General features: G+C 36.5%; 1 protein-coding gene across 3 annotated transcripts in view; it reads left to right on the top strand.

The window, feature by feature from the left end:
• FTO (FTO alpha-ketoglutarate dependent dioxygenase) overlaps positions 1–13863 on the top strand; it is a 242386-nt gene that overhangs the window by 39813 nt on the left and 188710 nt on the right. For 2 of the 3 annotated variants that reach the window (XM_068692994.1, XM_068692991.1), the window contains exons 2-3: positions 723–800; positions 7373–8033. In XM_068692994.1, coding sequence (XP_068549095.1) covers positions 723–800; positions 7373–8033 — 739 coding nt within the window. Of the gene's footprint in view, positions 1–686; positions 801–7372; positions 8034–13863 lie in introns of all 3 variants that reach the window. The other variant, XM_068692993.1, reaches the window with a different exon arrangement.

Raw genomic sequence — 13863 nt, 5'->3', positions numbered from 1 at the left:
TTCTTTGCAGTAGTTATTAACTAAAGATTGGTGGAGACACTCCTTCCAAAACAGAGGTGAAAAGGGAGTTAAGAGAAAAAGGGGCAGAGAGAACCTCTTCAGTCAGCTGGTTCTTAGCTCACCTACAGCATCAAACCAGAGTTTTGGTTAATCTCCTGGGACAGCGGTTCTTGAATATGGCATTTAGAATATGTCAGGTTGTGGAGGCAAAAGTTTGCCGTAGGTGTTTCATTTGTCTTTTTTTTCCCCATTCGTACAGCCATTTCAGGAATCACTTCAGAATGTGGCCAACATTTAGGCTCATTATTTTTAGTAAAGTATGCTATTATTCCATTCAGTGGAATATGAGCTTTGTACCTACCGGACCCACAAACTTAAACAGGAAAAAAAAAAAGCTAAAAAAAAGAAAGGAAAATCAAGAGTCAAAGTAGGAATAGTTCTGAAGATGAATTTTCATCTGTGTTATAAAGACTGATTACCTAGAGAATATAAGAGGAAAAAATACTGATGTGCTCTGAAACTACTTCACCTGAATTACTGTTAAGTGGAAAAGCTTCACTGATCTCACATCCATTTTTATTTATTTACATTTCCAGAATTGAAGGTAATAAGAGCAGTTACTGCATGTTTATCTTTTTAATACAACTGTTTTCATACTTAACTGTGTTTTTTATCTTGCTTTTTAGTCTAACTTCATGTTTTAATGTTATTCCCCAAAACAGAAGAAAAAGCTTCTTGAAGAACTTGGAGAGAGTAGACTGCCATATATGACACCAGCCGATGCTGACTTCCATCAGTTGGTAACGTATTACTTTTTAACTGTACTTGTTTTGAACTGAATTGTCTGTTTGCACAGAACAACAAATACAGCTTTCTTCTAGGAGACACCGTGAACACTGATATGAAAAAAGTACCAACTCTTACAGTTCTTGCTTATGGCTGGTAAAGATAACATACTTTCAGATGGTATGAAATAAGACCTGTAGCATCAGGATATTCAGGAATTAAAACTTTGTGAACTTAATTTATTTTTAGGAAATTGGCCTGACCAGCTTTCAAAGTCAGTCTTTAGTTTGCTTCCATGCTGGAAGCTATAGCAATATGTATTGGAAGATACTGAAATGAAAATCTGCATTACAGGAATACATGTCTTATTTTCTATTTTCCTGAAATGTAACTCATGCAACAGTGAATCACTGTTTCTTATGCTTTGTTAAAATGAAGTACACATCACCATTCTTTTAATGTTTCTGTGACTTGTAAAGAGAATGTATTTATGGTTAGATGATGGCAAAATAAGAAAAAATATGTACATAGAAATTATTTTTTACATAGTTCTACTTTTATACAATAATTAACCCTTGAGGTTTTGCAGAAAAAATGAACTGTGAAACTGGAATGCATGCCTCAAATGAAACCAAAAACAAGGGAAAATAAGCCTAGTAGCCCCATGAGAAGTAAGCCAAATGAGTGCATTGACGAGCACCATGAAATGAGTCAAAGAATATTCTGTATCTGTGTTGGATCTTCTCAGGTCAGCTAGAAACCATATGGCAAGGACTGTGAGTTCAATCAGATCAAATGGGAGCACAGAAAGATAAAAAGCCTAAGAAAGAAACTGTTAGTTTGAACAGATACAGCAAATGTGTTTACATGACAGATGTGTCACCTGTCTTGTATTGACATATGGCCCAAAGATGTGTATGGTAGCATAAAAATGGGTCTGACTTTTCCCTTGCAAGGATGCATTTCTCTTTTTGCAGGATGCCAAGGCCAAGAAATGTTTAGCGTATCTCACACTACAGAAACAGGAGGATGTGATTTATTTTTTTTTGGTTGGGCACTGGATTGCAACTAAGAAGCATAAAATCAGACTGTGGTGTTGTCACAGGATTACACCTGTGATATTGAGCAATCTGTATACTTCCCTTGCCTTTCCACTTTACTTGGTTAGTGAAAGCATGGTTCTCTGTATTCCTGCAGTGCTGACCCAAGTGGCAGTAAGCTCTTGATTGGGATCCTTACCAGCTGTCAGAATGATGAGAACACATTACTTGCTGTTAACCAGAAAAGCACTTCTGTGAGAGAGGGCAAGCAAAACTGTACAAGAGCTTAATGGAATAATGGAATTATACTTTTTTGTTCTTTTTTTTAAAAAAGACATTCCTTTCAATCCTAAAACGATGTTCCCTTTCTGCTTTAAGCACTCAAGCAGATTATTGTTCTCTCCTTCATAGTCCTGTACTATATGCCCTTCTGTTTATTTTTTATCTGCTTTTGTCAAGAGATGCTACGCCCAGCATCTTTTACTTTTTTCCACCTTTTACATCTCTGTTCTTGTGGAGCTGACAGGAAAAGAGAAGACAGAGCTGAGGCTGCTCAAGTGGCATCTCATTTGCTTGGCATCAGGAATATATAAATACAGAACACAATCGGAAGAAGAAAAGCAGAGAAATTGGACATGTTCAAGCCTTAATAGAGTTTAGATTCATTGTGTTTGCATTATGTAGACTTATACTTTCTGTGTAGTGTTTGTGTGTATGCTAGATACTTTAAGTATATGTGATAAACATCACAACTTCTGCATTCTTATGGTTATTGTGAAATATTACTTTAATCACAGCTATAGATATCACAATTTCTGTGATGCTTAAATGTACTACACGGTGGTAGGATGAAGTTCATTTTTATAGTCAGTCCTTCCAGGAGAGAACTTCTTTAAGAGCCTGCCCTTAAAGCAGTATGCTTTGAGTGTGTTGGAACAGTTATGTGGGATGTAAATCAAAACTACTTGGAACTAAGAGGCATGGAAATGTACAATCTGGACAAAACTAAGTTCTGTCACAAGCAAATCTTCACTGACATCCTCTTTCAGTGCATGTCTTGCCTGATGAAGGATTTTAGTAATGGCCCCCACACTACCAGCTGAAACAATGTAATGTTTAAAGCTGAGTATGAGCAAGAAAGCCTGTTTAAAAAAAAAAATCCAATTGCAAATATGTGAAGTAGATACTGTCATTTCATGATGTGTCAGTTTGCTTATCAAGGGTTCTTATTGCTGGTTTCCAGCTTTATCATCACTTGAGCTACGCAGTAGGTTGATTCTCTGCATTGAGTACCACTGTTGCAAGTACAAGCATGGCTCTGCTTGAAATAGTGTGTGTGTAACATTCATATGGGGAATTCAGCATCAAATGTGCCTTTTTTGCCCTTAGTTGCCAGTCACATAACCACTTTGTTCAGCGAACAGTGAATTGACCTTTAATACTTGCTGTCAGAGTTACAACATACAGTACATGATTCTTCCCCCTTCCCCATCCCCCAAAAACAACGAGGTGTCCAGTGTGAACCCGGTGCTCACCCCGTGCTCTGATCTCTTAATGCTTTCCTTATGTTAGACGTAGCACAATGACTGGTTGGAGAGTTAAAGAAGTCCAAAGTGTTTTCATGTAATGTGTCGGAAATGTGTTTCCACTCCCTGACTTCTGAGATATCAGCGTGGTGTTTATTTAAGGTAGAATCTTCAGTACAACGTGTAAAACTTAATGATAATGTAGTTCTGAAGCGTGTAATCTTCAAACAGAACCTAAAGGTAACAGGCCTCTGACCTGACCGGCTGGCAGTAAAATGTGGAAGGCATTACCTCTGCACTTCGGGAGGGAAATGCAATGTTGCTACCTTTTATCAAATCTGTGTGCTTCCTTTCTAGTACGTGTTTTCAGGCATTTAGTTGCTTTACATCATAGTGTTATTTCCCTCCTTCTGTTTGTAATAATTGTTTGGAATTTCACATGTGATTCATGTCAGAAACTCAGTGTATTTAATAATGTAAAAATGTGTAGTAACAATGACTTCTTAAATATGCCATAACAACCAGCTACCACATTACATATGCTAATCTGACCTGAGCACATCCTACATACAGAATTATTTAAAGAACTACTGGGATACTCCTATAGAAGTGCCAGTGCTCTTTTAATACACATTTGCATAATGAAACAACTCGTGCAGCAATAATCTTTGTACATCACAGCATATAATGTTGTTCAGTGTGATTGTGAAGTATGTATGGTCTCTGTCAACCTCTACCCCCACATCTGACTGTAGCTTGTAGCTGTAAATACTTCAGACTTGCCATTACTACTTTCAGTGGTTATTCTGTATGGATATTTTTCACTGTGTTGTTCAAAGGCTGCAAAAACAAAGCACTGATTGAAACAAATGAGACAGTTCGTGACCTCTGAAGGAATTGTTTCAGGCTTTTGGCAATTCTTTCTCCAGTTGATGCTCAGTTCTTTTAATGAAAGCTGGGATCCAGTATTTTGTGCTCTGGATTGTAAAGGGACCTTCAGAGTAGATACCTTCAATGATTTTCAAGCTTCAGTGTTTAAAGTTAAGCATGTAAATACTGGTGTCAGAAATTATTATCTGTAGATACTGTTATATCAAATTAATTTTTTTTACCCTCTTTAGGAAGCTAGTTTTTGGAAGCCATAAAAATGCATAACGAAAGCGAGCTTCACTTTAAGAATTCACAAGCAGTGGTGGCGGCATTTATAGATAAACTAAGATTTCTCATGTTTGATTACTATTGCTAAACTAGGCTTCCTTTTAGAGTCACAGAACCACAGTCCTATAAAACCTTCTCAAGTGTTGTTGGTTAACAACATGTTGTGATGCAAAAGTCTATTTTCATGCAGAAGGAAACGTGCTTACTGACTGCTTGATTTGTATTTTTTAAAGGCACCTTTTAAAATTATTTTCCTGAAAGGCAGGTGTAAGTCTGACTTGGAAGTGGGAGTACTAGATAAAGTGTTTTGAGTTGTACCAGCAGGACCCTGCAGATGTAAGCTAATGTGATGCTTCTGTGGTCATGGGTTTAGTGCTGTTTAAAAGCATTTTGAACATGAGCAAATCACAAAATGTCAGAGTAAAAAAGTTGCTCTTCATCTTTCTTATAAGCTCCCTTTAAGTATTGGAAGGCTGCAACTACATTAGCAAAATTTTGGGATCAGTGTTGTGCATCTGTGCGCTCTTGCCCTGTTGCCCAGTGCTTGCAGGTTTCACCTCACCTTATTTCTTTTCCCACAACACCAGCGGTATCTTCCTTTCCTCAGGGCAGTGACCGACTTTCTGACAAAAGGAAACGTGTTGTGAGCGGTTCTGAGCTTCCAACGTACTAATTGACACCTGATAATTGACACATTACAGCCTTTCCCTTACTAAGGGTATTAGTCTGTGTGTTTCTTTCATCTATTAGTGTTAATGAAATAAGCAGGAATGTAGTCTATTTAATAACTTACTCTCTAGTCTTCGTCTGGTTTGACAAATGGTCTCAGCAGTTGTTCCAGATGATTTACAGGCAGCCAATAAAAGTTATGATGATGTAATACTTTCTTAGAAAACCATATTAATAAAATTATCCAAGACTTCTTGGAGTGGGCAGCAGTATTTCGCATTCAAAGCAAGATGCTGCTGATGAGCAGCGCCAGGCTTGGCTGGGAGCTGCTGCGTGCCCAACGTGAGGAATTCTGACCTCCAGCTGATAGCAGAGATGGCGTGGTCAGAAGAGGATGGGAGGGAAGAGGATGTTACAGGTGGGGAGATGGGGGTAAAATAAGTTTGGAAACTTTTATAATTAAAAAAAAAAGGAAGCTAATTGGCATATGTTGAGGAATGTGAAAATAGGAAGGACCAGAACGTCAGGGAATATTTTGAAGATAACAGAATGCAGTGCAGCAGAATGGTGGCTTTTTTGACATGCTACATTCTATTATATTTTATTTACTTTTTATTAATTGCATCGGTTTTATTTTTTAAATCAGTCTTGTTTGTTCTCCCATTAGTTGACAAATAATCTACACTAAATCAACAGACCTATAAATACCTCCAGCATCTTGGTTACCCTTTTCAAATATTACTGCAGTATTAATCTTTTACTGTTTTGGAACTTTCTGAGGTTTGCAAATTAAGGGAAATCAGAGTTAACCATTAATGAAGTACTCTGACCAAGCCTTTTAAAACTTCTTAATCCAAACTGTTTAGGGCTGTTGATTAAACATTATAACTTACCAACTACAATAGTAATGGATCTGTAGTATTCTAAGAATTTCTTCCTAAATTACTTTCTTGTCTGCTGGTCACAGATTACTTCTCCTACCTTTCACTTCCTTGGTCCATTCTCTGCAGTTCCTAGCTTTTGGTTTATGTTTAATTCTCTTGGCCTCATTTTTTCCCCTTTGTTTTTTAAGGTGCTTTTATCTTCTCTGTAAAATACCTTGTCACAGGTCTTCCTTCTTGATTTTGCGAGATTGAGTAGTTCAGAACTATTACAGGCATTTGGTTTGTAAGATTTTAGCCCCAGTGATTGTACATAGTACTGCTCTCAGATTTATTAAATCTGCTTGTTTAGGCTACTGAATACATGCGTCCTTTACTGCTTTGGACTTGATTCATATTGGCTGATGTTCAGTTGCTGTGATCCAGCAGTAAACACTAGCAATGTAAGGCTTAAGAGTAGAGAGATGGAAAATGCCAGACTTAAGAAGGTTCCAGTAACATAATGGAATTAAGAGCAGTGTAACCCAACCATTTGAGATTGAGACTCTTCAGCATTGCAGTGATTTAAGAGATGGCAGAATGCAGTGACGATGTTGCCATCTAGCAAGGGGCTTTTAAAATATTTATTGAGGAAGAAAGTAATTCATATGGTTTTATCTGATTTTATGTCCGTTTCATATGCTTTTATCCAGGATGGTGCATCAGCAAGTTATCTAATAGGTACCAGCAAAGTGGGTTTAGAGTAGGAGTGAGGCTGACCAAGTATTTCCTGAATACTTGAATAATACCTGAATACCTGAATAATGAAAGTATGGGAGCAGACCAGAGTGTCGGTCTTGTGCTGTAACTTCCCTCCAAGTACAAACAAATTCAACTGCAAGCAAAGAATTTTGATGGCTTTCATAATCTCTGACATCATTCCAGAATGATGTCAGCAGAAAAGCTATGGAAGTGTCATATGGCTATGAAAAGACACAAAGCTATCTATACTGCCTTATAAAGTTGATCACAAAGCTGTAGATGTCCTTTGATACATTTTGCAGTTTTAAGAGAGTGGAGTTGCTTTTAGATGACGCTTTCTCAATGTTGTGTTGTGACATTAGATACTTGCCCTGGTGATACTCTGGTTATAGACTGCTGTGCAATATGTTGGAGTATGAATACCAAATAGCAAATACTGGCATCTATTTCTTTACTGTGTTTTAGACTCATGCTTGATGGTCTGTGAACTTATCCCTGTCCATTCCTGAATATATGAAATACTTTGGCTTGTGTGGAAAAATAATTTTTGTTTTTTCGTTTTCTCTTTCAGTGGAAGACCAAGTATTCCAAGCTAGTTTTCAGAAAATCTGATACAGTACCTGAAGAGCTCCATCAGATGGTACAAGAGAGCTTTTTGACCTTGCGAAAGCATGATTGTTTCTTTCAAGATCTTGTAAGGATCAAAGGAAAAGATTTTTTTACCCCAGTGTCTCGTATATTAATTGGAAACCCAGGATGCACTTACAAGTACTTGAACACAAGATTATTTACAGTTCCTTGGCCCACCGAGGGTTATGAAATAAAATATTGCAGTCCTCAAATACATGATGCTTGTAAAGCATTAATCAAACTTAATGACTACTTGCATATTGAAGCAGTCAAGGCATTACAAGGACAAAATTTGCTTGAGTCCAAAGAAACTGAAGATACCCCTGTAATAGATAGGGAGCAAAACTTTGCTACTTCTCTTAGGGAGAAAGGGTCTGTCTCACAAGATCAAAGCAGTTTTTGTGTACCAGAGGATGACTTCACAAGTCTAAATAGCAGAACATCTTATAACGTGACTTTATTAAATTATATGGATCCTCTACAAATGCTGTACTTGAAACAAGAGCCTTATTTTGGAATGGGGAACATGGCAGTGAGTTGGCACCATGACGAGAATCTGGTTGAAAGGTCAACAGTTGCTGTGTACAGTTACAGCTGTGAAGGTGAGTAATGGGAGGTAGTTTAGTATGACTTGACTAGTGAAATAAATGTCTAAAATCCCTGAAGCTCTTTTATGCTTCCTTGTGTGTACATACAAAACCACACCTGCGTGCTAGAGTAGGTTTGTCACTTGCATCTGAATACGTTGTGGTCCTTAAGATTCCCATTTTTAAGACCTATCTTTGTTTCCCCTTACACCTTTGCAAGATATACCTGTGTTTACTGCAGCTGGCTCTAGCAGTAGTTCTCTGAGTAGATTTAAAAACTGCTGTAATTGACTTCCCGATTAAGAGCCAAGAAATCAAAATCTGTCAAATATCTATTTTAGGCTAAAACAGGAACGTGTCTGCTGTCCTTTAAAAATAGTTTATTACAGTTGAGATCACTTTGTGTTATTAATCGTATACAGATGTGTTTCTGCTTTATAATGATTTTACTCCTTTCCTTGGCAAGATCATTTTGGGTTATTCTTGTGTAAAACTACTACTATATTTACTTGGAAAGTGTATACATTTTGTATCTACATGCTGTAGTGCCAATTCATGTCTTGTGAAGGACCTGCCAACACTTCTGTAGTTTAGAAGAGTGCAAATTTTCCATTAAAAAGACACATCTGACAGGGTTTGCAGGCTCTTACTTAAAAAACAATTTAAATGCAGTATTGGGGGGAAAAATGTGCTTGAAGAGCCATTAAATATTTTTTAAAGTACCTTTTCTATTTTAATCTTTATTTAAAAACAGAAATGAGGATTTTTTTTCCTAGCAATTCTGAACAAAGCCTTGGATGTTTTTTAATAGCTTCCAGTTTTGCAAACATAAGATTAGAATTTAGACACTTGATATGAATTTGAAAATGATCCTTTATGTATCATAGCTTACAAGTGACTTCTAGTACTTCCAAAAAATCCTTTCTTTTCTTCAAAACATGGGAAAAATTCACATTGGCTTTGGGTAGGCTTTGGCTGAAGACCATTATGTAAAAATAATAGCTTATGCTTTAATGTGCTTTCTATTGTTAGTTTTGAAATGAAGGGTTGCTTTGTTACTTAACATTCAGTGGAAATCACTGTGTGTATGTTTTCCTGGACATAAAACATCAGCTTGCTTAGCAAACTGAATGAAAAAGGATTCCCTAACCAGTAGCAGTGTCACATTCTTTTGTAAGTTTGTTTTCTCTAGCAAAGATGTTGCTGTCTTATGTCCAGTAAGTGTATTTTTCAGAAGTACTGTAGATACAGAAATTTCTAGAAACATGTAAATTAGAGAACCATAAACATGACAATAATAATAGTATTTGTGAAGATTTATGGTGGCATGCTTAAACTTCTTTACTTCAACATAAAACTTGCTTGCGGAGGAGAAAAAATAGTTGAGAGAGCTATAAATTAACAAAGAAGTTGCTATGTTTAGTCATTACTGTGTCATTTGAGTTTGTTTCTTGGAGTTCAGCTGGTTAGACAAGTAATTACACTGTTTTAAAACCACTGCAAATTTTATGCAAGACTTGAATGACAAGGGTAGAAATGTCTTTGACGTATTTACACCAAAAATTATGTAGGCATCTATGTGTAATGAGTGTGCTTTTGCCAAGAAGTACAAGACGTTTTCCAAAAAAAAAAAAAAAAAAGCAAAACATAAAATAAAAGTTTATTTTACCTGAAGAATTTTAAAATAATGAGAAAGCTTACAGAAGAGCTTTCCAACAATTTTCTAACAGTTATTTGTCCCTTAAAAAAAAAAAAAAAAAAAAAAAAAAAACAAAAAAAAAAACACACAAAGCAAAACACAAAATTACCCTAATTATTGTGACTAATTTTGCAGTGATTCTAAAAGTTTTGATAATTTTTTATTATGTTATATGAATAAATAAAATCATAAAAAAAAATCTTTGGCAGGAGCTGGCAAAATTAACAGCTCAGTATAGCTGGAGATGGTGTAAAAGACCCCTTTTTAGGAGGAAAATAATTTATGAAGTCAGATCTAAATCTGAAGGAAGCTGAGCTTCACTTGGTAGCTCTTGAGCATGGCTCAAATTGGTTCCATGAACTTTGGAGGGAGTTAGTGCCACAGCTTATTGAAGATTGCTGTTAAACCTTTGGAGAAGTGTATCTTGACTCTTGTTCCTATTTTCCATAAATAAGTTTGCTTTTTATGCCAGTATCTTTGGTATTTTGTCCACTGACTCAGTATTGAGTTAGCATTGAATTCTCTCTTAAGTGTATACACGATGACAGAGTCATTATAGCATATATAATAAAAAGAGTAGAGGTGGTTGGAAATTTTTTGATGGAGCAGGTCTTCCTCAGAAAATGTTGATTAGATGGATTTTTAATTTTTTGGGATAAAATATGGATTCTGTAGGGAACTCCTACGTCAGGCATGTAGATTTTGTTACAGCTGGCTTGATTCTCTTCTTAGCTAAGTTGTGCACAATTTGTCAGCCTGCTTTTCCCCTGGTTCTCTGTGGTCACTCAAGACCACCCTGAGTGAGTGGCATCTCCTTGTCTGGGGTATATGGGGCTTGCAAAGCTTCATGGCAGTGCTCACCTCTCCTGCCATGGAGGCAGAATCCCCAGCTCTTCACATCTGGAACAGCAGGAGCCCTGGGAGTCGAACATTTGTACTACACCTAGGTAGCTGTGTGATGGTTTAGAGATGCACAACTCAGTTTATATGCTTTTTTTTTTACTTCAGTTTGCAGTTTTGTGTCATTTGTTATGTACTTACTTCATTAGGTGGCATTAAAGCAGTTACGACTAATTGAAACAACTTCATTTGCTTGTTCATTTGTTCACTGTTTGATGCCGTAGTGAAAGTTTAATGTTTGAAACTTTGATCAGTATTAATTGAAGTAGAAACTGTTTTTAATATGCCAGAGAAGAGACTTGAGAGCCAACAAAAAGATACTGGAACAAGCTGATATTCTAATTACTATCACTGTTTATTTTCATGTTTCAAGTGTCAAGCTGTTTCATAGCAACTTGAAATGAAATGCATTTAGAACAGCAAGATGGGATAGACATTTTGCTCAGTGCTCATCTGAATAGTAATGATTTTTTACTTAGAGTAAAATACATAACAGCACTAGGTTAAAAGAAGATTATCAATTGTTAAAAATAGGCTTTCATGGAAATAAAATATTCCCAATTTGTGTGTATACTGTGTGAAAGTGCCTGAGTGGTAGTCGTGGTGCATAAGGCATACCTGATTACAATCTAGAATGTGTTCAATTACGCTGTCACTACCATTATTTGCAATTAATTTAATAATACATATTACCTAAAATGAATATGCGAGTAGAATGATAGAATTATTGAGTCTGTGATTTGTAGATTTTGGTCAGTTTGAATTTATTTTTTGAGTGAATCACATTTTTATTATCAAATTACTCATATAAGAGTAGATTTGATCTCCCCTCCATTTACTGAGAATATATAATTCATATTACCTGTTGATTTCATGACGTTTTTGACTATCACTATCATCAAATCACCTCTCCTTCAGCAAAGATGACAGAATATTCTTTGTTCTTGTTTTAGTGCTTTGAGTCTTGATATATTTGGACATAGTATTCTAGATGGAAATAGGTAAGAGCAATGTCAGCAAATATTTCCTTTTTTGTTTTTGTGAATGTTAATTGCAAGTGAGAGTTAAAATGTTAGTACAGTCTGATCCCTTGTGCTATGGCTTTTCAGTAATAAGGCAGATGGAATTACTCTGGATAGAAACTCATTCTTTCCCGCCAGCTACTGAAAAGCAAAGGATGGTCGGCTTTTTTCACTTACCTTGTATTTAACAGGTAGAAATTGTCATGGAAGACTGTACAAATTCCAGTGTAGAAAATTCCCCAAATGCTTTTACATTCTGGAAGAATTTAAATCAATCTGTAAAGTGTTGAAGTTAATAACAAAGCTGGATGTTTACAGTCCTTGTTTGCAGCAATACATTGGCACTGATTCCATCCTGTAAGAAATGATGTCTGATTTAAAATTACATTTAGGATATAGCTTGGCAGTACAGTTTCAGTTGAAAAGAGACCATTTAGGTTTCAGAGTGCCAAAAACCTCTAGGTTTTTGTGCCAAATAGCAAAGAAGCTTTTCGAGGCTACTTCTACTTTCTTTGCTGTGCAACAATAGCCAAATTAGATCCAGGAAAAAACAGAAAGTTTCATGTTGTTCTGTACCTAACCATGATGTGAACCTGATAAGATCAGGTCTGAGAGCTGCAGCATCTCTGCAATATGAGCTGTCTAGTTAAGGCATGGCATTGTGGCCAATTCTCTACAGCTACGTCCTCCTTCATGGCTCTATCCTTAATTACAGGTTTGAGCTATTACATTATGGCAAGCTTGTTACCTAGTTATGCTATTCCATTTGGGATGCAGGCACAAGGGTTTCTTGCAGGCCAAATTCTATAACTTTACTGAACAGAGTTCAAATTTGCAGATAGTTTTATCGTATTCCCGTTAAGTGCTGCTACATTGGACCATTTCTATATAGTCTGCTCCAAAATAAATACATGTTCTTAAGGTGCTGTGTGTAAAGTCCACATGATTTACTCTCAAGCGCCTAAGGTTTAGATGCTCTGAAATGTTCTCACTTAAATGTGAGCTGTTATTATCTTAACACATACAACATCCAGTCATACTTGGTGTGACATACAGAATTTTAGAATACCTTCTTGTTGGGTAAATTTTGTCAGTGCCATCCAGAGATATACCACAAATGCTAAGGTGTTTTTCCTCCCTCTTGCTTCTGGAAGAGCTTGTATTTAAAAGCTAGTGTCAGCTTGCTTCCATTTGTTACCAAAATAACATGGTAGGAGCAATCAGTTCCAATTGCTGCTGATAATTATAAGGTGCCATAATTGAGAATATAGAGAAAAGGAGTCTGAGCTACATTTGAACTCTGTACTTGAGCAATAAAAAATTTATCAAACTGCAAAAAATAAGTCATTTTAACGAGCACATTCCAAAGGTGCTGGATTTATGAGGAGACCCCAGGAAACTTTGATTGAAATTGCTGTCTCTGATTGTAGTTCTATATTTTATTGGTGCCATATTGTGAACAGTGCTGCTGCCAAAGTGAATGGGAAAGCAGCATAACAGAGAGAGTTAACCCAGAAAGGTTACCTCTTTTTATAATATCCATGATATATTGCATTAAAAATGCCTTGAAAGCCATCCTATTTGCAGTTTTCAGAAAGCATTTTTTCTTAAATTAAGTTACGATTTATCTGAGCGGGGCAGAAAATATGAAAGGCCCTCGAAGACTTTAGTATTGATTTTTTGGAGTGTTTGCTCGCTCTTGTTTTCTCATTTGTGTGTTCCTTGACAGAAAGGCCTAGAGCTGCTCCTCAGCCAGAGCTTCAGCGGGATGAGAGCAGCAGCAGCAGGGGGATCCGGGCGATGAATGTACAGTAGGACCTTTAGCTAAGGACTGTAGATTAGCTTTTTAAACTAGAGCAGATTGGCTATCTGCTTCCTGATTGCAGGCGATACTTAATCAACATAGGAAGTTAAGACACTTCATTCATTATTAAAGGCTGTCCCCAACAAACGTTGCAGTGACCACATGAGATGAACGACTTGAATATTTTGGAGTTGAGTTCAAGGTCAATTTTATGTGCGTATATTATTACTGGAGGAATACGCATCTTTATTTTGGTGTTTTGTTCTAGATTAAGCAAAAACAAAAATTATTACATAAAAGCACGTTGGGAATGGACAACATGGGGACAGACTATTCCTAATGTATATGCAATTATTATGCATGCTGCTTTGGGACACAGACTATTACTAACATACACGCAATTACTATGCGTGCTACTTT

The sequence above is a fragment of the Anas acuta genome, chromosome 10 (assembly GCF_963932015.1).
Source record: "Anas acuta chromosome 10, bAnaAcu1.1, whole genome shotgun sequence".
Taxonomy (NCBI): Eukaryota; Metazoa; Chordata; class Aves; order Anseriformes; family Anatidae; genus Anas; species Anas acuta.
This window is presented reverse-complemented; position numbering and strand designations above follow the sequence as displayed.